The sequence below is a fragment of the Rhinolophus sinicus genome, linkage group LG04, assembly GCF_036562045.2.
Source record: "Rhinolophus sinicus isolate RSC01 linkage group LG04, ASM3656204v1, whole genome shotgun sequence".
Taxonomy (NCBI): Eukaryota; Metazoa; Chordata; class Mammalia; order Chiroptera; family Rhinolophidae; genus Rhinolophus; species Rhinolophus sinicus.
In genome coordinates this window covers 8,838,979-8,864,001 of record NC_133754.1, presented here as the reverse complement: position 1 = coordinate 8,864,001, position 25,023 = coordinate 8,838,979, and the positions used below count along the sequence as shown (strand labels likewise).

Here is a 25,023-nt window from a genome sequence, read left to right as displayed (position 1 = left end):
GCGACTCACCTGACAAGCGCCCGCGCCGCCGCCGCCTCTGCTCCCCTCCTCGCTGCCACTCCCGCCGCCACCTCTGCGCCACTAAAGCCGCTCCCGCCGCTGCCCACGCGCTCCCGAGCGAAGGAACCAGTCCGGCCCCAGCGCACGGGCGTCGGGGAGGCGGAGCGCGGTCGCTCTGCCGCCTCAGGAAAGTTCTGAGCGAAGCCCGGCAACTCGCGGCCCCGGTAGCAACTGTTTCACCTTCCTTTTTTTTATCTCCGCCAACGGCCCCCAGCCTACAGGTCCGGGTTGCTCCGCCGGTCAAAGTGCGTGCGGACTAGTTGGCAAAGTTGAGGGCGGCGACGTCTCGGGGAACAGCTGTTTGCGTTCGGGGCGGAGGCGGCGCGCGAGCTCCTAGGCCACGAGCCAGCGAGCCTAGAAGGGTGGAGGTTCTGGATCCCGGGGAAACAGGGAGGGAGAGGAGCAGGCGGGATGACGCGGGGACTGCAGGCTTCGGGGTCGAGCTGTTCAGCTCAGGTCCCGTCGCGCTTTTGCCCCTGGCCGGTGACCTCACCCTTTATACCGACCCCACCTCTCAGGAGCCGGGAGTACCGCCCCTGGGGGGGAGGGGAGGAGGAGGCGCGTTCGAACGCGGATTGAGGCGTCCGGGCACCCGTAGTTGGGAACCGCGCAACCCTGGTCCCGGGGCCGAAGGGAGGTGTCCGGGCTCCGAGGCGCGGGTGGGCCTCGCATCGGGCCGCGCTCCCAGCCGCCCCGCGTGGAGAACGCGAGCTTGAGCCGGACCCCGAGGCGACGCGCGGAGCGGCTGGTCCAGTCATGTGAGTTGGGTCTCAGGCTCTAAACAAGGAGGTGTTGTTTCTCCGGGCGGCCCTTTCCCCGCCGCGTCTCTCGCTCCCCCACCAGTCCTCCCCCCCCCCCGCCCTTGCCCTGGAGGCGTGACGGTCGCGCTCTTAACTCGCTCGGGACCGGCCCCAGACCGGCCGGGCCGGTTCTCTGGGCGGGGTAGAAATGCTACCCCACGGAGCACCCAGGGGCAGGGCGACGGGCTCTGGGGAGGGAGGCTGGCGGCTGGTTGAGGTTGGATGGATGGATGGCCGCCTGCGAAGCGACGGATTGCTCCTTCCACCTACACAGGCGGGGGTCGCCAGCACCCTTTTCTGTAGCTCTTGAACCTTGGGGTATTGTGAAACTTGGGGCTTGGACAGTGGCCACTGCTGCTGACTCCTCCGCCTCCTGGAAGCGGCCAGCCCTGGTTCGAGGAATGATTTCTTTTTTCCTGGCCTTGCCAGCTGAGCCGTCCCTTGGCTTCTTCAACTTTCTTGCCCTGAGGCTCAGGAACAAATTGTATCAACTGATAGTCTCGGGGGAACCACAGTCTCCCACCAGAGGAGTCTTGTGCTTTGTTCTTTTGGTGGAAGTAGCTTGCTTTAAAGCAAACTTGAAGAATTCCTTCAGGCCTCCATTACAGTAACCTCCCAGAATGCCAGAAAGAAATGGAAAGGATAAATCTTCTCTAAGATATTTCTTATTTCTTCACACTGACGACAGTAACACGAGAGAAAGAAAATATTTAACCTGTTTTCTTTAATGGAGTTTTAAATCCGGTGCAGACTTTTTCTACTCTCCTGGCAACAGAATTTCAGTTGATTGCTTCAGTCAGATAAGTGATAAAACAGGGTGCTGTGTATAACAAGACAGGATTCAGTAGCAGGGGCTTATGTTTCAAACTCTAAGATGTAAAGCATACAACATCTTTTTAAATTACAAATAAGCTTAGGCTTGTTTTTCCCTTTTTCAGGGCAGACTACTGGAAGTCACAGCCAAAGAAATTCTGTGATTACTGCAAGTGTTGGATAGCAGACAACAGGCCTGTATGACAATCCCACTATTAGAGATTCTAATAATACCGTGTTTATGTGAAGTGTTCCTTTTTGATCTAAACTCAGTTTACAAAGCACTTTCCTTATACATTGCTCTTGATTTCTCAGAACATTGAAAGATTTCTATTGCTTTTTCATTCCTTGTAGGAAAGCTGTGAGCCTTTTTTTCCCTTTTCATCAGCCTAAATTATGTTAAGCCAAAAAAAAAATTATATGTTAAGCCAAATTATTTCTCTATGGCCCTTCAGTCAATTCAGTAAATGACATTGGGTATTCTCATCCGTGTTTATGAAACACCTACATTATGATGGTGTTATTTGTAATACTGTCACAAACAAAAGTAAAACTGTAAAATTCTTAATATGTAAAAAGAAGGGTTACTATAGTTTTTCTTGTATGTTTTTTGATATAGAGATTTTTGCTCTGTAAATGCTTAAATTTGAAAGGTCGTTACCTCTGTCATGGAATATGAAAATAGCAACTCTATTAAGCACTTTATAGTAGTGTATTTCTTAGTCTAGATTGATTTTCAGACATAAAACAAAAAGCAGCACCATTGCTTTTTTTCACTTGTCTTACCCATGCCATAGGACTACATACCTAGTACCTAAAGACTAGGGCATTTTTAAAATATATATCCATATCATTTTTACTTGGTAGAGTTGAATGCGTGGAAGAATAGAAGCCCCACTGTTAGTAATGTTGTATTTCTTTGGTAGACGTTATTTACTATTGTCTACAAGGAGTTTGGGGATATTTTTCTTCTGGGTTTTGTTTTTTTGTTTTGTTTTGGTCTTTTTGAAAAGGTGCTAAAGTTTGATTTAAGCCATCCTTACAGATAAATGCCACAGATTTTTGTTTTTGTTTTTTTTAGTTCATGTCTTTTATTAACCCATATACAATTGTCTTCTGGTTTGTTGAAGCAATAAGTCAGACAACATTTGCCACAATAATGTCAAAGTGGCTGCCCAGAAAAGCTCCGGCACCACAGTCATCTGAAGGGTACTCCCGACTATGGCGACTGATTTCGCCATTCTCATCCACCATATAGTATTTCAGGACAGCTAGATTACCGTTCTTTCTCTTATACTTATTCTTCTTGGGAGTGGTGTAAGACTTCTTCCTTTTCTTAGCACCACCACAAAGTCTCAACACAAGATAAAGAGTGGACTCCTTTTGAATGTTGTAGTCAGACACAGTGTGTCCATCTTTCCAGTTGCTTGCCAGCAAAGATCAGTCTGTACAGATCAGGAGGAATTTCTCCCTTATCCTGGATCTTGGCCTTTACATTTTCTGTTGTATCCGAGGGTTCAACCTGGAGGGTGATGGTCTTCCCAGTAAGGGTTTTCACGAAAACCTGCATCTTGGCGGCGATTCCATCGCAGATGGTGGATTGGAAAGCGAAATGCCATAGGTTTTTTTAAACATACTCAAATCACTGAGTCTCTTCCTTAGAGGTACCCAAGCAGTTCAGTGAACTTTATGAGTTATAACAGAGCAAATAATCCCTTCTAAGGTAGTCTTTCTTCATCTCCTTGAATCGCTAGTACACACTGATTTAACCTTTAATTAGAAAATAATTTATTTTTGAATGGGCCGTTAATATTCTTTGTGTGGTATAATCAACTTTAGGAAAGTTAAGATATGAAAAAGAGAGGATGAACGTTTGCTTTACAAAGTCACATTTTTAAAGAGGAATTCATAGTAATACTTTAGAATAGCTCAGCTAATGCATCATGTAAGAATTGATTGACAAAACTTGTTTTGCAAAGTTTACCAGAATATTCTTATTGCATACAACCAAACATTTGTAATTTAGGGAGTATTTCTGGCTGTTTTAAGTAGGTTACAATATTCACTCACCAACCTCTGTCCCCATCCATCTAGTTACCATCATTCCTCGTAGGTTACCCCTTCTTTCATTTTTTTGTCTATTTTTCTATTATTTCTGTATGCATATAGATACAGGTTTTTATTCTAGCATTCATAAAAGGTTGCATACTATATACACTATCCTATACCGTAATTTTTTTATTTTTTAATTGAACAGTATAACCCAGAGCTCTCTCCACATTAATATATAGAGAGCTTCTTTGTTCTCTATTACAGCAGTCTAATTTTGATAGATAGTGCCAAATTGTCCTGCATAGGAGTTTTACATTTTGTACCACATTGTATAAAAGTGTTTGTTCACAATTTAGGAGACATTTTTTAATGTCTACTTTTCTCCCAGTTTGGAGGAATAAGGTTCTAAGAATCATTGGTTATTCTCTATGTCTCTTACCTCATGTGGCAAATAGAGCAGTACAAATTCTAGAGACTTACTGGTTTTGACACTTCATGTTGAGAGGTGTTTCCTGAAGTTAAGATTTTTTTTTTCCAATTCCCTTTTGGCTTCATGTCTTGAGTCCTCATTACATTCATATTCGCTAGATTAGTCATCAAGGGTACCTTATATTTTTCTCCATTAATAAGGTCATCAGAGTTTATTTTAAGCACCTAGTCAGTGGGCATAATAATAAATAATGTAGTTCAGTTCTGCAGCATCATTTGATAAAAAAGGCCCAGTTGGTTTTAAAATTATTTTTATCTTTTCTGCTAGTCATTTTAGTTTCAATTTTGTTATGTTCCATTCCCATATTTGCTGTTACTTTACTGTGACTTATGATGTTTATATAGTTTTTCTTTGTATTTTCTTTTTTTCATTTTTAAGAGTATTGACTTTCATGAAAGAGGAAAGAATCATAAGGAAAATGTGGCAAAGAGGATCAGTGAGGTAATTTAGTTTGTTTCTTACTTTGCCAATTTTTCCATGTAAATATCGGTTCTTTACCAAGCTTTCACTTTTGTATGTGTCTTCCATAGATTAAACAGAAAAGCCTGGACAAGGCAAAGGAAGAAGAAAAGGCATCAAAGGAGTTTGCTGCAATGGAGGCAGCTGCCCTGAAAGCATACCAAGAGGATTTGAAAAGGCTTGGCTTAGAGTCAGGTAAAAAAGCAGCCAACATGTTTTAAAAGTAACATCAGAGGTCACGCTAAGTGAGCTTTTATTGTTTCCATAAACGGGTTCTACACTCAGGGTATACTCTTAGTGCTTTTCCTATGCATCATAGCCCTATTTAGACTGTGGGAGTTTGCTTATGCACTTTTGTTTTGCTTTTAAAGCTTCAAGTTTTAACACCACCATTCACAACAACTATACTACCTTCGTGGTTACGTAGTCCTAGCTCTTTGTTAGGTCAGTGGTTCATTTCAGAGACATTTGAGTTTTTTAGGTATTCGAATTATTCAGCAAAAAGGAGCTGTTCATTAAAAAATAGGCCTTGCATTATAACCACAGTTCACTTTATCCATATAGTCAAGACTGAATCGTGTTTATTTATATGGTTGAATTACAGTAAGTTAGCCTTTTGTGGACAAATTAACTGATTACTGCTAGAAGGTAGATAATTTTTTTTTCTTTTTGATTTCTTTAATTGAATATATTTGACATATAACATTGTGTAAACACACAAAGAAACAGTGTTTCTTTGAAACATTTGTATGTTGTAATATGATTGCCTTTGTGGTGATATTTATTGTATTAACATTATTATAGTGCAATATTATTATCTATATTCCTTACACTGTGCATGAGATCTCTATGGTTTATTTACTACCCATTGCAAATTTGTGTCCTGAAACAACATGAGTCTTATTTCTCCACTCCCCACCCCCTGGTAACCACCATTTTACTCTGTTTTTTAGGAGTTTGACTTCTTTAGATCCCACATACAATATAAAAGATATACAGTACTTGTCTTTCTCTTTCTGACTTATCTCACTTAGCACAGTGTGCTCAAGGTCCATCCATGTTGTCACAAATGGCAGCATATCCTCCTTTTTCATAGTTGAATAATAGTCCATTTTGTGTGTATATACCACTTCTTTTTTATCCGTCTGTTGATGGGCATTTAGGTTCTTTTCATATCTTGGCTATTGTGAATAAACACAGGAGTGCGTATATATCTTTGAGACTCTGTTTTCGTTTCCTTTGGGTATATATCCAGAAGTGGAATTGCTGGATCGTATGCTAGATCTATATTTAATTTTTTTGAGGAACCTCCATATTGTTTTCCTTATTGATTGGACCAATTTACATTCCCACCAATGGTGGTATAAGAGTTCCCTGTCATATCCTTGCCAGCAAGAAGGTAGATAATTTGGGAGTTTGAGGATAGTTGAGTTCCAGATAAAAAACATTCTTTAAGTAGAATGTATCTGTCTTACTGAATTTAGGCTTTCAGTTGAGGACTTTCTGTAAGCATTTTTTCCATGGCAAATCCATTGTCCTCAAACCAGGCATATAGCAGATCTCACTTGATCTTGCAAAATGGTTGGGATAGTTGACAGGAATAGTATTCTTCTAATAAAAACTGCTTTCAATTAAGTTTTTAAGCAAAATAACAGTTAAGTTAATTGACATTGCCCTCACAAATAAAAGTTGTAACCAGACTTCAAAAATATTTTCCTGGATATTCTTAGTTAAAATGGGGGAGGTGGTATTTCCATGAGGATAAAGCTGTACATTTTAAGAGGGAAAAGGATGTAGGTATTCCTGCAGAATTAAAGAGGAATAGTTGAAAATTCATCTCATCAATTACATAGGTTGGAAGATTTCATTATGTTGCCCTATGAGCAAATAAATCTTAACATTTTATATTTCAATGGATTTTTCCTATTAAACATTTTTCATGGCCTTGTTTTCCTGAATAGGATATAAATTCCTTTAAAAAGTGTAGCAATATAGTACAAAGAAAAGAGTTTTAAAAAAACTAATTGCTTTTAAGATTTCTACAGACATCTTTAGAAATTTGTTTGTAATTTGGGGATGATTTTTTTCCCCTCAGTGATATCTCACATACAGCTTTTCTTTTAAATAGTTAAGGATATACATTATTTTTAATGTCAACCAGAATTCTTGCTAGCTATACGACCTCCAAGATTTACTATTAATAAAATTAATACAATGGTATAAATTGCTTATTGCAATGACCAATCTTGTAACAAGTGTTTAATAAAGGGTATAAAATTCCATAATAAAAAGGGGAAGGGATTAAGAAGTACAAATTGTAGTTACAAAATAGTCATGGGGATGTGATGTATCACATAGGGTGTATAGTCAGTATTGTAATAACTATGGTATCAGATGATTGCTAGATTTATCTTGGGAATCATTTCGTAAGTTATATAAATGTCTAATCACTATGTTGTATTCCTAAAACTAATATAATATTTTATGTCAACTGTAACTGAAAAATAAAAAATAATATTTTTTAAAATGCCATAAAGATGCCAACATACATTTAACTAATTTCTTCCCGGTTAACATTTAGAGTTTTTCACTGATAGAATACCTTAGTGGGCATCTTTATGTATGGATGTTTTCACATTTATCTCTTTAGGTTCAATTTCTAGAAGTGAGATTGCAGAATCAAAGTCTGAATATATTTTATATATTGATAGTTAATACCAAGCTGTCTCCAGAAACGTCGCCAAGACTTACATTTTCACTAGAAACAAAATTAATTTATTGACTGATATTGGAAATAACTGGCTAATCCTATGGGGAAAAAAGTAAAGCCATAAAAACTACCCATTTTTTTCACACCCATGGATCAGACTGACTAACAATGGATTTGGTCATTCTTTTCAGTATTTATTGATGGAATGCAAAAACAATTATATTTATTTGCATTTCTTTCAATATTAATGAAGGTAAATGTTAATTTTCTAAGTTACCTTTGTACTTTTTGCCCGTTTTTGTTATAATGTGTAAGGGATCTTTCTTAGAAATATTAACCCTGGGTCCTATTTGTTACAAATATTTGTCATTTGTTTTTCGTGTGTGTGTATTCTGTTTTTATTTTTGCCATACAGAATATTTTAATTTTTATGTAGTCAAATTTAACATTATTTTACTTTGTATTCTTTTTGTAAGTATCTTTGATCTGGAATTTACATTGGTGTAAAAACATAGGAGGGACCAGGGAGAGGGGAATAGCTTTACTTTTTTCCAAATAATTAAATAATTAACCAGTTAGTCCAACATCATTTATTAAATGATCTCTTTTTCTGTGTAATAAGCACCAGGACTTTGCAGTTGGATCTGTTTCTGTTTCAGTCTGCTCTGTTTCCATTATATGTCTGCCTATTCCTGGATCAGTTTTACACTGTTAGTCTTTTCTACCATAATTTTAGAATAAGTTTTATTACCTGTTAGGACTAGATTCCCCTTATGACATCTTTTTTGTAATTCTCCTGGATATTCATACATGTTTAGTTTCCAAATGAGCTTTATAATAACATGTCAAGTTCCCCAAAGAACCTTATCAGGCTTTTGATTTGGAATAACAATGTTTTTCCACAGGGGGAAAAAGTTAGATTGTCTATTTTACCTATCTCTCATCTTTTCTCTAGAAATTACAGAGCCAAGCATACCACCAGTAACCAGCACTGTCATACCCACGTCTGTATCAAATCAGCAGAAAGAAAAGAAGAAAAGGAAAAAAGACCCTTCAAAGGGCAGATGGGTAGAAGGCATAACCTCTGAGGGTTACCATTACTATTATGATCTTATCACAGGAGGTAAGTCATTTAGGCATATAGAGAATGATAACTAACAGTTTGTCTTTGGACTTTTAGTTAATATTGGAATATTTAAATCATGAAAGATGGTATCTTAACATTTTTGCCACAATGGTAAAAAAAAAAAAAGGTACCTTCTCATAATGACTCAGTGTCATACTTAGTTAAAACCTTAATAGTGGGTTCCTTACAAATAAACTGAAGCTTTATATTTTCTCAATAAAACCTTCAAAACTATAACTACATGTAAATAAAGTATTTTATGTAGAATTATGGCATTTCGGATCCATTTCACAAATTGCAATAAAATATTCTATGAAAGAAATTTTCTATCCCAAAGCAGACTGGGAACCAGAAACTGATTTCTTTTTTGTATAGCTGTCTTGATTGACCAAGTACCATACCTCCCTTCCAATTAATGTTTTGGATATCAATTTCTAATAAGATACACAATGGAATTTCTTAGTAAGAAGATGAAAAACATCTTCTTGTTTTCCTTTAAAACTAAATGTATTTGAGTTTTAAATTCTGAGATAAGTAAATGAATTTTATGTAGCATCTTACTCTCCAGAAATAAAAAATTTAGTATCAGAAATAAACAACGATGATACAAGGAGAAATTTTAAAGAGCTATAATATAATAGAGATGTAATTAAAATTACATGGGAGCTCAAAATAGTGGGGTATCAATTGTGGTTGTGTGGATCTGAGAGATTATCACAGGAATTAACTTTTGAGCTGATGTGTAAGTTAAAATGAGGATGTCAGGAATGATGTCATCATTTTTCTCCCTCGCACCTAACATAGTGCCTGGTGTGGTGTAGACACTCCATGGGTATTTTGATTGAAAAAGATTGCAGTAGGTTGTTATGAGGGTACAGCAAGCATTCCAGACAGGTAGGACAATATGACTCTAAAAAAGATTTGAATGTTTGGGACATAGTCATCTGGTGGAGGTAAAGCATAAGGTTCTTTGAAGATGTCATAGCAGAAGAAAGAGGCTGGAAAAATAGATTGGGACCATATCATACAGGGCCGGGAGGATGATGGTGCCATTTAGTGAGGTAGGAAATGTGAAAACAGAACGTTTAAGTAGGATAGTAATGAACTCAATTTTGGATGTTGAGGTTAGCATACCTTTAGAACATTAGTGTAGCGATTTTCAGTAACTGATGGTTAGAGTTGTGAGTTAGGGAGATAAATTAAGTCTGGGAGTGTAGATAATATGTTAACTTTTAGCAGTATGTGAGATCACAAGGAGAAAGAAGGGAATAAGGTAACATGGGTGGCTAGAATATATATTAAAGAAATGGATAGAAGAAAAATTAAGAATGGTCAAGAAGGCAGGAAATGAGATCAGAGAGTTAACCTGAAGAAAACTTTGGGCTCCAAGTATTATTGTAATTATTATGCTCTTCAGCATCACGATCAGTTTCGGACTACATAGAAATAGTAATAATTACTCAGGTTTGCGCTGAGCCTTCAGTGAAGTGCACGCTACAGTTTAGCAGTGAACCATAATGATTGTATGCTAGGGATTATAAGTGTTTTTCAAATTTATATAGAAACTATTTCTTACGTCTTTTCTCCGTTCTAGTGCCTACTGCTTGCTTCCTTTGTTCACCATCCTACTTTATACTGTTTCTCAGCAACACTTCATTTTAATTCCTGCGTACTTCATCTTATTCCTTCTTAGAGTCATTCATTCCATCTCTCCCTCTCCCCTGCCCCAAGATACCAAAAGGCTATCTCATTCCTTCCAAATGGATCAAGCCTGAATTCCATGAAGTTTTTAAGGGAAGTCCTACCTAGCTCTAATAATTCCTCTGGAAGTACCAGTAACTTTTAATCTCATTCTGTCCTTCCTTCTTGGTTGCATAGCATTCACATGTATTCACAGTACTACTGGAATGTATGTTGGTTCTTTTTGTTTTTCAATTCTGTTTTTAACTATAGACCTGTAGTGTTTTGTACACATTGAATATCTTGTAAATTTTTTGCCAAATTAAAAAACTTTGGAAAGTTTTTCTTAAGCAAAAAGGTTTTATAAATGCACTATATTTTGTTTTAAGCATCTCAGTGGGAGAAACCTGAAGGATTTCAAGGAAACTTAAAAAAGGTAACTGAAGTACATTGTGTCTTTGCTTTATTTTTTGAAAGTGATTGGCTTCTAGGGTTTTTGTAGAGTTTTGTTGAGCAAATTTACTTCCAAATAAGCCATCCCCACCCCCATCCCCACCACTTTGTTCCTTTCTTCCTGTAATCCTTTCAGTAGAAGGCTGGGTGGAGATTAAAAGTGATGTCTACCCAAAAACTCCATGCAGGGCAAATATTATTAGTTGCCACTCACATGTCCCTGTCCATCTGTGAAGAATTGTTCCTAGCTTTCAGAGGTGACACATTTTCTCCCTGAAAGTTGGCCTATGATTGACCCCTAACTTCCAGGTGTCAAGAGGAAAGAAAAGGGTGGCTAACTCTTAGTTGACTAACACATAAACCACATCATTATCTTCAGTTTATGCTGGTTCTTTCCTCCTATTTAGACAGCAGTGAAGGCTGTTTGGATAGAAGGTTTGAGTGAAGACGGTTATACTTATTATTATAATACAGAAACAGGAGGTAAGTACTACCTTTGATTATCTTAACTATCTAAAAATATACATGAAACTGTTCAGTAGCCTGCTGATGAATCATCTAACTAGGGAATTCTAGTACATACAGTGATAAACATTTTTATAGCACGTGTATTATTTTTTATAATTTAAAAACATCAATACAGTGGAAAAGCAAAAATGATTTCTATGTATAACACTGCTCTACGTGTTGCTATTCTTAATTGGTACTGCATGCTCACATTTTGAAAAGAGTCGTTTTTACTTTCTCTACCATTACTGATTTTTATCATGATTATTTTAGAAATATAGTCATTACCTTGAAAGGTACCTGAGAGATAGATCCCCTAGTTCGACTTGCCTTTTCTTTTTCAAAAAAATAAAACTGATACTATCTTAGGAGTGGCTGAGATTGTCAAATTTTCACTTTTACTAATTTAATAATGTTTCGGTTATATAAATATTTATAAAACATGCATAATTGTTATCTAATTATGTTTTTCAAATTAAGATTTTATCTAATTTAATTTCATAAAACTGGTTTTTAAGTAATTGTATTTGGTTTGTTCAGTTAGACTTATCAAAATAGCTATAGTACTTGTGTAGTTTTGGCAAGTTTTTCTTGTTTTAATTGCTCCTAACCAAAGCCCTCTACATAGCATTAAACCTTTTAGGAAGAAAAGGCCTTTTTAATCTCTTAAGTAGATACCTAGCCTACCCAGTGATAGCAGTGGTTCTATCTAAGAACCTTTAATTTGAGGTACTGGATAGTTACAGAGATTAAGTAATTTATAACATAGCCCTAGAGTTGGATCCCAGCTCAGCGCACAGCTTCTGTCCTTACAGTTTTGTGATTGTGGGCAACTCACGGAGCCCATAGTTGCTCGTAAGTACAGTAGAGACGATCGTGAACTCCGTGGGGTCATGAGTCAGATATCTATAAAGTTCCCAGAACAGGGTCTGGTACACATTAGACACTCAACCAATTATTTATTTCCTGAAAATTCTTTTCTTACTTGTGTGAAATAGAGACAATGAAAAGTAATTTTTTCATTAGTGCTGAAAAGTATCCTATATTAATAAGGGACTTTCCTCAACAATTTTGATGTATGTCTAGACCAGTGTGATTATTAATAGAGTTCCTTTCACTCTTGAAACTGTCCCAACTGGACAATAAATCTTGGAATCACTTCTTTTATTAAACTTAAAAATAGAGAATAACTGCAAGATAATTAGAAATGCCATCATTTTACTAAAAGCCCAATAAACCACTGGGTGGCAGTAGAGGTCAATCAAGATTTTTTTTTCCTGCTATAAAAAATGAGAAATTATGTTTATTCAGATTTTTACAGTGTGACTTCATTTTGTGAAGATCCCAGGAAATCTGATGTGTGCTCATTAATACATATTTCCTGAAATTGGTATCTGTAAATTATGAGAGTCCTTAAAAAGTATTACCCAGTTCTTAGGTCTCTTTCTATAGTTGATACATCTAATGAATCCAGATTGTTTGAAATCAATTTCTGAAAGATACAAGAGCAAGAGCTTACAGATGTCTTATTATCTTCTTGATCAAGAGATGGTGTAAAGGGCCGGCCCGGTGGCTCAGGTGGTTGGAGCACCATGCTCCTAACACCTGAAGTCACCAGTTCGATTCCCACATGGGCCAGTAAGCTGTGCCCTCTACAGCTAAGATTGTGAACAACAACTCTCCCTGGAGCTGAGCTGCCGGGGGCTGCTGTGTGCTACCATGTGCTATGAGCCGTCGGTGGCCAGCATGAGTGGCCAGCGTCCGACTGCCTCAGCCGGGGGTAACACAAGGTTCATAACACCAGCATGAGCCAGGGAGCTGTGTCCTACACAACTAGACTGAGAAACAACGGCTTGAATGGGGAGGGCAGGGGAGGTGGAAGAAAGGGGGGGGGGGAAGATGTTGTAAAATAGATGCAGTGTTGTCATTTAATAATATAATTGACAGGAAGATTTATATTGGGAATTACTTCTGAATTTAATTGGCAACCAAATAACATGACCATTAAAATGTGTTGAATAGAATCCAGATGGGAAAAACCTGATGATTTCATTCCACACTCTGGCGATCTGCTTTCTAGTAAAGTCAATGAAAAGTCACTTGGCACCCAAGAGGAGTCCAAATCATCAGATTCCCACAGTGATTCTGATGAGGAACAGGAAGCAGAAAAAGGAGAGGTCTCTACAGCGGAAAAAGGAGAGGTCTCTACAGTGGAAAAAGGAGAGGTCTCTACAGAAACACAAAAGATAAAAATAAAGTTTAAGGTAGGTTCTTGATTTACTCTTTTCAAGTTTATCAATTTATAAACTCTACAGACTTTCAGTTTTCTGGTAGAAGACAGACATAAAATGAAAATGTATTTTGGCAACTGGATAGTTATACCATTTATTGATATCTATTTGGTAGCAAGACAGTAAATTCACTTTTAGACCTAAGTTTGAGATGCCTCTGTGACATTTGGAGAAGTGTCTGAATGTCCAGGCTACAAATGCTAATTTGCGTTATCATCAGCATACTGGTCATAATTTAAATCTCAGAATGGGTGTGGTTACCTAGGAAAATGACCTTAATGAACATTAAACATGTAAGTGGCAGGCAGAGAAAGTGGAGCCCATGAGGTAGAATGAGGAAAGAGTGATTAGAATGGTACTCAGAGAAGCAGAATTTAATATGCTGGAAGCCAAAGGAATAGAGAGCATCAGGGATTAATTAGGCGTAAAAAGAAAAATGTCCATTGAATTTTGCAGTAATGAGGTCCTTGATGCCCTTCTAGCAGTTTCACCAGAGTATTGGGTGGCAGATTACAGGGGGATGAAAAGTGATTCACTGTGTGGTATATGTGTATGTGTGGCTTGGATATGAAATGAAACTAGAAATCATGGTAGGATGGTTGCTACATACTGACTTTTAACCTTAAGGGATTGGTTGTGGTGGTGATGGTGGTGGGGTTTTCATTGAGAGGGACTCCATAGGAAGTAGAAAGGGAATACCAACAAGGGTCAGTGGGTAGGTTGGTCTTGAACAAGGAATAAACTTATTGTCTGTGAGAAGGTAAGGTTTGCATTTTCTGGAAGTTGGTATGACTATGGATGAGTTGGTGTCCCAGAGGAAGTTGAAAGAGTCATGCCCTGTAGCCTCAATTTATTCATTCACAAAGAAATCAAGATTGCTCACAGAGAACGAGGAGCTTTGGGGAGTGTGACAACATTAATGGATTGAAATAGTCACTGAGCTGGAGTGGGAGAGGAAATGAACCAAGTAAGAGGATTGACAGGTGGTACTGAGTGCCCAGCCATGGCAGTAAAGTAAAAACAGACGTTTATATAGCAGTGCTAGTCTTGCTTTCATGACTTCCAGGAACACTCAGGTGCCCAGGTGCCAAAGCAGACAAGACACGTAGCATTGATCCTGGTTGACACTGCGGGCCTGAGAGCTGAAGAAATATCAGAGATGCTGGGCAGAGGGTACTTGGAGGCCACAGCTAGGAGCTTGTCATTGCCTGGAATTTCTCCCCCTACTCTATCGATCTTGGTGGAGCTTAGCGTACGGGACGTATCTAGTTTGTAGAGGAGCAGCAGCAAAGAGTAGTAGTCATCTCACAGTGTTTCACAGTCAAGTTTAGGTAGCCCAACATCCAACCTGGGACAGATAGTATTAATTTAAAGCAAACAAAATACTACAGAATACAGGTAAACAAGGACAAGCTGCCTATAATCCTATCATGTATGATACTAGGGAGCTAAATACAGGCATGCCTCGTTTTGTTGCACTTCGCTGTATTGCACTTCACAGATGTTTCATGTTTTGCAAATTGAAGGCAAGACCCTCCACCAGAAAAAGATTACACGACTTGCTTTATTGCAGTGGTCTGGAACTGATCCCGCAATATCTCTGAGGTATGATGTATAGTGAAGACCAAAGTCATTGGTTTTGAAGCTCACAAAACTGAGGCTAGGGAATTTTTAAGCTCTAGGATGACAACAAGAGTTTGAATAGAGAGAACTTGGTGCCAGAGTTGCCACAATCGTTAGTGCCCAGAGGTCATTAGATCACATTATAGGGAGAATAGAAGAGAACTGTATAGAAGGTGGTGGTGTGAGCCTCAGAGGAGGCGGCATTCATTGCATGAGGATCAAAGGAAAAAGGTATCCTGACCTTAGTAAATACGTTTTATTTTTTAGAAAAAGTCATGGGCTGGAAGGGTCAAGATTGCTCAGAGAAAGCGCATGCCGCCTCCTAGTCCTGTGATAACAACAGCATGAGGGAATGAGTTTACATCCATTCAAAGAATTGCAAACAAAACTGTCCCAGGAATGCCACCCACGGTTGGGTTGTGCAGTTTGCGAAGAGGCTGAAATCTAATGCATTGTCCGCTTGCCAAATTGGGTCACCGGGCTTTGTTATCCCAGATTAGGGGGTATCATAAAAGCACCAGTGCTAGCCAGGGACTCCTGTGGGAACTGCTTCTACCTGCAGGGTGTGTCTTTTTCTAATTTCACGTAGCTACCAATTGTATAGACCACTGAAGTTCTGGCAATGTCCTCAACATGAAGGTGGATTTCAGTTAAGACTAGGTAGTAGTTTGAGGGAGTTCTTCAAATAGATAATGGCTGTGGAAGGGTCCAATGACATGGCATTAAATTCAAAAGGAGCACAGTATGAAGAAAGGCCACTGTTGGATGTGTAAGTAAGGAGAGAAAGGAGAAAAGAGCGGATGAAAAAGGCCAGTGTATGTCTTTAATTGTAGAACATTAATAGGTGCATGCTCTATTATTTTAAAAAGCAGCCTTGGACATCGTGTGTTAATATTTTAGAAGTAATGAAAAACCTAATCAAGCATGAAAGCTTTTTATGTACATTTTTTATGTGCAAATTTAAAACATTAAGTGAGTTAATGTATTGTTATTTATAAATCAATAACAAGACTACGTTAAAGAAATTTTGTTTCTGTCCTGGTAGTGTGTTATTCTTGACTTTGACATTTCAGGAAAAAAATAAAAATAGTGGTAAAGGAACTGAACCAGAAAAGCAGAAAGAAAAAAATATCCAAGAGCAGAATTCATCAGGTCCAAATGAAGAAAAATCCAAAGTTCATAAAAAATCAAACCCCTATGGAGAATGGCAAGAAATTAAGCAAGAAGTTAAGTCTCCGTAAGTACCTGAAACATAATCCCACGGTTATTACAAGTATTTTATCTCTCAGTACTTCCATAAATCGCAGTAACTACTTTGAAGGATGAGGTGCTCATTAAAAGTGGAGCTCATTTATTTCTAGAGTGGTTTTCTTTTTCTTTTTTTTTTTTTTCCCTTTTTTTAAAATTTTTTATTGGGGAACAGTGTGTTTTTCTGGGACCCATCAGTTCCAAGTCAAGTCTTTGTTTTCAATCTAGTTGCGGAGGGCATAGCTTACTGGCCCGTGTAGGAATTGAACCAGTGCCCTGGGTGTTATGAGCACTGCGCTCTAACCAACTGAACCAACTGGCCACAAATCAGTGTTTCTTAAGGCTTAAAAAAAATCTTCAGGTGAACGAAGTATCTACATGAGTTAAGCAGCTAGTCTGCAAAATATTAATGCTTTGATGTGGTAATGTAAGATGACTATTCTGTCGATACTTTTATAATGAAATTATTTATTGTTAAAACTGTAATGGGGCCAGCCCGGTGGTTCAGGCGGTTAGAGCTCCATGCTCCTAACTCCAAAGGCTGCCGGTTTGATTCCCACATGGGCCAGTGGGCTCTCAACCACAAGGTTGCCAGTTCGACTCCTGCAATGGATGGTGGGCTGTGCCCCCTGCAACTAAGATTGAACACGGCACCTTGATCTGAGCTGCCGCTGAGCTCCCGGATGGCTCAGTTGGTTGGAGTGTGTCCTCTCTACCACAAGGTTGCCGGTTCGACTCCCGCAAGGGATGATGGGCTGTGCCCCCTGCAACTAGGAACGGCAACTGGACCTGGAGCTGAGCTGCGCCCTCCACAACTAAGATTGAAAGGACAACAACTTGACTTGGAAAAAAGCCCTGGAAGTACACACTGTTCCCCTTCACCCCCAAAAAAAACCTGTAATTGAAAAGGTCATTTTTTTCACAAGATAGAGTAATGCAAGTTTTGGACAACTTTTTATGTATATAGTTAGAATTGATTCCCTAGGGATAACACACCACAGTACAGTTTAGAACTGCTATTATGGTGCTACTATTATTATGAAATGTACACGTTGTATATGTTACTGAATGAAATATTAGGAAATACATATTTAATACTACATAGTGCCAGGCACCATGATAAGCATCTTGACTGTATTCCTTGAAGTTGCAGAAATAGTAAGACTACATGACTTCAACCCTGCTTGATTCCTTAGGTGACTTACAACAGGAAGGTGGTCCTACTATACCGACATAGCCTATATGTCAAAGTTGAGATTTCTCAAATTTTGAGTATTTTTTGTGTGTGTGTGATAAAAGCCATTCTTGTTAAATTTTAACCACTCAGCCAGTTTAATATGTGATGGATTGTGTTAGGCTAATCGACTTCATAAGTAGGTTAGCCTAATTTCTTAAGGGTTTTTTTCTCTTTAAAAATAACCTACATATGTTTATTACAGAAAATTTTTGAAAATGAAGAAAAGCATAAGAAGAACTCGTTCAGTTACCCAGAGATACTGTTAACATTTTGAAGTATTTTTCCCAGTTTTTATCTTTTTCCCTATTTAGCATTATATTATTAGTATCCTATTTAAATTTTTAAGTATGTTATTTTTAATTGCAATATAATATTTAATCATTTAGATATGCATTGATTTTTCTCAGCCATTCCCTTTCTGTTGACATTAAGGTTATTTCTGCACTTTTTGTTTTTATAACTAACTCATCAGGGATATTAGTCCATAGTTTTATTTCCTTGTATTATCCTTATATAGCTTTTATATCAGGGTAATGTTAGCCTCCAGTAATTAATTGGGAGTGTTCCCTTCTCCAGTTTTTCGGAAGAGTTGGAGGGGGATTGGCATTAATTCTTTAAATGTTCGATAAAATTCACCAGTGAAACATCTAGTCCAGGGTTTTATTGTGTTGGGACGTTTTTGATAATTGGTTCAGTATCCTTAGTTGTTGATATCTTCAGATTTTCTATTTCATCCCGACTCCATTTTAGTAGGTTGTATGTTTCTAGGAATGGATCCATTTTTTTTTAGGTTATCCAATTTGTTGGCATATAATTGTTCATGGTAGTCTTTTATTATCCTATGTATTTCTGTGGTATCAGTTGTAATGTCTCTTCCTTCATTTCTGATTTTATTTGACCCTTCTCTCTTTTTTCCTTAGTATACCTAAAAGTTTGTCAATTTTTTCTTTTCAGTAAACCAGTTCTTAGGTTTCTTAATCTGTTCTATTGTTCTTTTGGTGTCTTATTTCATTTATTTCTGCTCTGATCTGTTATTTCCTTCCTTATGCTAACTTTGGGCTTAGTTCTTTTTCTAGTTACTTGAGGTGTAAAGTTAGGCTGTTAGTTTGAGATCTTTCTTTTTTCTTGTTATAGGTGTTTATCCCTATAAACTTCTTTCTTAGAATCACTTTTACAGCATCCTATAGGTTTTGATATATTATGGTTCCTTTTTTTAAAAAATGTTTTGATTTCCATTTCGTTTCTTCTTTAACCCATTAATTGTTCAGAAGTGTGTTCGTTTTCATATATTTGAAATTTCCAGCTTTCCTCCAGGTGTTGACTTCTAGTTTCTTACCACTGTGGTTAAAAAGATACGTGGTGTGATTTCAGTTTTCTTAAATGTGCTAAGAATTCTTCATGACTTATCATACGATTGATCTATCCTGCAGAATGTTCCATGTGTTCTTGAAAAGAATGTGTTCTGCCGCTGTTGGATGGAATGTGCTGTATATGTCTCTAATGTCCATTTAATATACAATATGTTGCAAATGCAACGTTTCTTTCATTTGCTATTGATCTGTCCACTGTTGAAAGTGGTTTATTGAAGTCCCTACTATTATTGTATATTATCTATTTCTCCCTTGAGATCTGTTAGTATTTGCTTAATATATTTAGGTGCTCAGATGTCGGGTTCATACATATTCACAATTGTTATATCTTCTTGATGACCCCTTTATCATAATATAATGACTTTCTTTGTCTCTTGTTCACATTTTTGGCTAGGTTTGTTTTGTCTAAGTGTAGTTCAGTGCTCTCTTGGTTTGCACTTTCATGAAATGTCCTTTTCCATCCCTTTACTGTAAACCTGTGTGTGTCCTTAAATCTGAAGTGGGTCTCTTGTAGGCAGCATATCATTGATTATTTTTTTATCCATCCAGTCACTCTGTGCCTTTTGACTGGAGAATTCAATTTGTTTACATTTAGAGTAATATATGATAAGGACATACTAGTGCCATCTTACTATTTTTTGGTTGTTTTGTTAGTCCCCTTTTCCTTTTTTTCCTCCCTTGCCTTTGTGAATTGATGATAGTGCACAGTGCTATGCTTTGATTCCCTTCTTTTATATCTTGTGAATCTGTTTTATGTTTTTGTTTTGTGGTTACCAGGATGCTTATATAAAACATCTTATATACAGAGGGTACCAAAAAAGTGAAAAACGCATACACGTTTTAAGAAAGGAAAAAACTATTAAAATTGTAATACTCAATATATACCAATTACAAAAGATGAATACAAGTCACGTTTGACTTCTGCAGTTACAAGAGGTGCTCAAAGTGGTTACCATCAGCATCCAGACACTTCTGATTGCGGCGAACTACTGTTTGAGCAACGTTGACCAAAGTGTCCACTTGTATACATTGCTTTTTGGCACCCTAGGTATATGTAACAGTCTGTCTTACACTGACAATAACTTTGATCACATGCAAAAAGTATCCTATTGTGCATCCATTAACAAATTGTTTTAGCTATTCCTAATTTTAAGGTATTTATCTTTTAACCTTTATACTAGAGTTAAGTAATTAACACACCATCCTAATAAATTTGTGTATTTGGTATCTGACTATATGCTTACTTTTACCTTTTTTTTTTGGCATATTTTTGTTAGTAATTAGCAACCTTTCGTTTCAGCTTAAAAATCTTCTTCCAGCATTTCTGGTAAGGTAGTTTTAGTGGTGATGAATACCCTCAGTTGTTTTTGTTTTGTTTTGTTTTTTGATTAGGGAGTTTTTATCTTGCCTTCATTTCTCAAGGACACCTTAACTGGGTAAAGTATTCTTGGTTAGCATTTTACTTCTTTGAGCACTTGGAAAATATCATTATATTCTCTTCTGGCTTGCAATGTCTCTACTGAGAGATATTCTCTGAGAAGCTCATGAAATTCTCTTTTATGACTGCAATTCTTTTGTTACTTTTAAAATTCTCTGTTTGATTTTAGACAGTTTTATTAAAAGGTGTCTTGAAAAACCATTTTTTTGCATTGGAATTTTGATGTGACCTATATTAGCTTCAACTTAGATGTACAAGTCTCTCCCCACATTTGGGAAGTTTTCAGCCATTATTTGTAAAATGAGGAGCAGGAATTGGGTGGGGCCTCAGGAATTACTGCCTAGGACTGAAACGTGGGCAGGATTCTCCATCTTCAATCCTTATCTTTGTAGAACTCCTTTCTCTAAATAGGAGGACTGGTAGGAGATTTGATACTTTTAGCCACTGGAGAGTTCAACAATGATCTTTCTGGTCCATGTTCAAAAAGCTCATGGAGGATACTGATGGGTGTGACATGAGTTCCTTGCTCTTTCATGGACCGTTGCCTGTGTAGAAGGTAGGATACTGTGATAGGTCATGTTAATCAGGTACTGATCTCTGTACTAGTCGGCTAATATGTACATTAACCATGTGGATTGTTGAAGGGCTCGTTCCTTAGAAAGAGGGTGCCAGACAGACAGCAGCACGAAGTCAGCTACACTAGGAGATTGAGATGCCATGCTTTTCCTCTTGTGCTGTGTAAGCCCCCAAGTCCTTGTCACTTGTCAGTCCATGGCAAAATCAATTTCCATAAGTACCTCTCACTTACCCACCTATACAACTTGTATTGCTGATCATATATAAGCACAAGCATTTCCTCAGATGACATACGTGGTCTGACGATTAAGTTCGTGAAATTGTTGGAACGATGTCGCTAACCTTTTTTGATATCAGGGATTATTCATTATGAATTTGTACCAACTGGACAAACAGTTAACCAAGGTTACTATTTGGAAGTGCTGAAAAGGTTGGGTGAAAAATTGTCTGACCTCGTATGCTTTGTGCAATAGGAATGAAAGAATAGATGGGACTTTCCTGATGTGTCCACCTAAATAAGGGCTCAGTATCTTAATGTTGTAAAATAAGTATTTTAAAAGAGTTTCCCACTCGACTGACCAACTTCTAAGTTCTCACTATTATCATCAATAAAAAGATGATTCTGGAGTTTTGGTAGACCCAGAGGTTATGTGAAAATGTCTTACTGTGTCAAGTAATGGGTTTATTTTCACTTTCCATTCTAGTGAGGAGGTAGATTTGGAACTTCCAAGCACTGAAAATGAATATGTGGCAACTTCAGAAGCTCATGTTGGTAGGGAAACCAAAGTGGTTTTTAAAGAAAAAACAGTCACTTCTCTTGGAGTCCTGGCAGATGAAGTGGCCCCAGTCTTCAAAAAGAGAAGAACTGAAAATGGAAAATCTAGAAATTTAAGACAACGAGGTGACGATCAGTAATTGTAAAAGAGCCTTTTGTGTGGGCTTCAAGGACAGAACGGAGACTGCACGTCTTAAACGCTTCTCTGATTTCTAAACACTTGATTGCTGAAAATTTAGGTTTATTCTAAATGTATTTTATGTGAATTCAGAATCTTTTTTGTTCCTAGAATGAAAGCCTACCATAGTGCATTATAATACAGTGTATTATGTTCCATGTCTTAAAAAATGCTAATTATGTCATAAGATGCTATGTATCTGTTATTTAAAACATGGAAAAGCAAGGCCTTTATTCCATTCTTACTTATATGAACATACTTATCCTGCACTGAAAATGCATTACTTCTGCACGCCGAGTACTATTGTCCAAGATGTAAGAATCAGACCACATAAGAGAAGAGTCACAGCCCAGTGATAATTCAGTTCTGAGGGTCCTGTCAGAAGGCTGAGGGAGAAAGTGTGTGCATATTGGCTAACATTACTCAACTGAAGGTCAAGGGCCAAGAAGGACTGCAGCTCAGGTATTTCAAATGCAGCGCTTAATGCAGAGTGCAAATTGGACCAAAGATAGAAAGGTGTATTTGCCCAGTTCATTTGAAAGCAGCAGCCACTGCTTAAGCATTTTTACTTAGCGGTAGGAACTGGGGATATAAAGATGAAAAAGACATATCCCTATTCACGACTTCACATTCTAGCATAGTCCTTTTTCCCTCTGTTTAGCAGCCTTATATGTACTGAAAAATTTTTAAGGTGTATTTAAAACAATGTAGATGAAGGCTTGAACAAAAATAGTACGAGCTCTGGCTTCAGTAAAAGTTTTTAGTGTTTTCTGAGACAAATAGGAAATTTCCTGTTTTCTGGCTAAATTTCTTAAAAAGTGGCATTTTCTTATTCATTTGAAGTAGATACCTTCCCTTTATTACTCCAAATTCTTAAAATTATATTTTTTATAAAATGTACAGTATTTAATGTTTGGTAGTAAATATTTGCCTTTTTAAGGTTACTAGTATGTGCAAGAAAATGATAGCTTATTAAAAACTTTATGAAAGAGTAAATTAAATACTGGTTTTTGTTTGTTTTTGAATTCTGATACTGATTAGAGTCAACTTAGCATTGGTGAAATAGTATTTGGAGATTTCTCTTTACATTTGTTTTATTTACTTACTTGGGTGTGTCCTGAATGTAGAGCATTATGAAGTATTTTAGATTGTCTGAGTCCACCTGTCATCTAGCCGTGCAGTGCATTTTGTTGCTTGACTCTCAGTTGGGAAGATGGAAGATTATAAATGGAATGCTGCTGTATTTTACCCACATTTAGCTTATACAAAATACACAATTGAAGACTTTTTGTAAAACTACACTTGTAACGTATTTCTCTTTGATGTGTTCTTTAACTGCTTTGCCTGTGTAATAAGACAGTATTCTTAGAAGTTTGAAGGTAAATCTTTAATGGTACTTTTCTATTTGCTTTGAAAGAATAAGAAAAGAACTTGTCAGTTTGCCTAGATTTTTTTCAGAAGTTAAATGTTTGATATCATTTTTACCATTACCTTTCTATTATTTGTGTGTGTGTGTGTGTGTGTGTGTGTGTGCATACATACACACACACACATAGTATGGGGTCTGATCAAAAAATACAGTGAATGTTTAAAAAAATATATTACAGTAAAAAACACATTGCCATTAATCCTCCTCAAAATACTCTCCCTCGCTTCAAACACACTTATCCCATCATTCTTGCTGTTTTCTGAAGCAGTTCCCGAAGTCCTCTTTCATGAATGTGTTTAGTTGTGCTGTCATGGCTGCCTCGATGTCCTGAATCATTTTGACTTTGGGGAAGAGCCAGAAGTCGCACGGTGACAGATGCAGTGAATAAGGTGGATGAGGACACATCGTATTTTTATTTGACAGAAATTGCCGTACCAGAAGTCATGTGTGACATGGAGCGTTGTCATGATGGAGGATGAAGCAAAGACACTCACAAAAGAGGACTTCCAGAACTGCTTCAGAAAGTGGCAAGAACTATGGGATAAGTGTGTTCGAAGCGAAGGAAAGTATTCTGACAAGCATTAATGGCAATGTGCCTTTTACTGTAATAAATTTTTTTTAACATTCACTGTATTTTTCAATCATACCTCGTATATGTATACGTGGGAGATTATGTTATATTTTTATTATAAATATAAAACTCCAAATAGAAAAATAAGTTAAATTAAAAAGTCCCAATAATCTCTGACCCCTCCCCCATGGCCACTGTGGGTTTTTTCCCCCCAGGCATGTGAACACTGGGTGTGTATAGGTAACCATTACGACACCCAGATCCGTGAGGTCCACTCTCTGGATGAAATCATATTCAAAGAAGCATGATCCAAATAGCCAAAACTGTTTTTTGTTTTTTAATGCAGTTTTTATAAATTCTGAAAACTATCAGGGAAAACAATGCTTACTGATTTTTAAGTGTTGAAAACTAATAATTAAAATAGTATGGTACTTCCGTTTGCAACAATATGGATGGACCTAGAGAATATGCTAAGTGAAATAAGTCAGATGGAGAAAGACAAATACCATATGATCTCACTTATATGTGGAATCTAAAGAAAAAGATAAATGAATGAACTAATCAGAAAAGTCTCAGAGACATAGAGGAAAAACTGAGGTTTGCTAGAGAAAAGGGGGTGGGGATGAGGGGGAGGAGGGGATTAGAAAGCACAATCGGTAACCACAGGGTTACCACGGGGATACAAAAGTAATCAATAATGTTGTAAAGATTTTGTAGGGTATCCGATGGACACTTGTCTCATTAGGGAGACCACCTCAGGGATGGTGCAGATTCCTGATCACTGCACTGTACACCTGAAGCTGAAGCTGAACAATAATGAATGTCAATTACAATTTTATATATATATATGTGTAGTTACAAGAAGCGGAGTACAGCATTAAGAATAGAGGCGGTGAAAATGTAACGGCTGTGTGCGATGTCAGAGGGGTAGTAGATGTGGGGAGGGAGGTTATCACTGTGTGAGGGATATAAATGATAAATGTCTAACTTACATTGCTTTGTACACCTGAAACTAATAAAAAAAGAGTCAGCATTTATCAGATTGCATTTAGAAAAGAACAAAGTTCTGCCATGTGCTGATGAAAACAGGGATAAAATAAAAATATGAAGAAAATATAAATTTTTTAAAAGATGGTA

At 37.5% G+C, this 25,023-nt stretch overlaps 2 protein-coding genes and 1 pseudogene across 3 annotated transcripts in view; 1 reads left to right on the top strand and 2 right to left on the bottom strand.

Annotated features, from left to right (window-relative positions):
* Positions 1 to 148, bottom strand: part of ELF1 (E74 like ETS transcription factor 1) — a 97,994-nt gene extending 97,846 nt beyond the window's left edge. Inside the window, exon 1 of the mRNA XM_019755285.2 lies at positions 10 to 148. The gene's annotated coding sequence lies outside the window, so the exon portion shown is untranslated. The remainder of the gene's footprint in view (positions 1 to 9) is intronic.
* Positions 145 to 24,923, top strand: WBP4 (WW domain binding protein 4). 2 transcript variants are annotated; one of them, XM_074329345.1, is made up of 10 exons: positions 145 to 281; positions 1,799 to 1,871; positions 4,594 to 4,656; positions 4,746 to 4,869; positions 8,340 to 8,507; positions 10,580 to 10,626; positions 11,051 to 11,126; positions 13,173 to 13,414; positions 16,138 to 16,301; positions 21,638 to 24,923. In XM_074329345.1, exons 4-10 carry the CDS (start codon positions 4,809 to 4,811, stop codon positions 21,846 to 21,848), a joined length of 969 nt encoding a protein of 322 aa, XP_074185446.1. In that variant the 5' UTR covers positions 145 to 281; positions 1,799 to 1,871; positions 4,594 to 4,656; positions 4,746 to 4,808; the 3' UTR covers positions 21,849 to 24,923. The 2 variants fall into 2 exon arrangements, with proteins under 2 accessions (XP_074185446.1, XP_019610847.2); XM_019755288.2 differs by lacking the exon at positions 145 to 281 and adding an exon at positions 662 to 818.
* On the bottom strand, positions 2,713 to 3,243 carry LOC141571381 (ubiquitin-ribosomal protein eS31 fusion protein-like; annotated as a pseudogene).
* Positions 24,924 to 25,023: the final 100 nt, after the last annotated feature.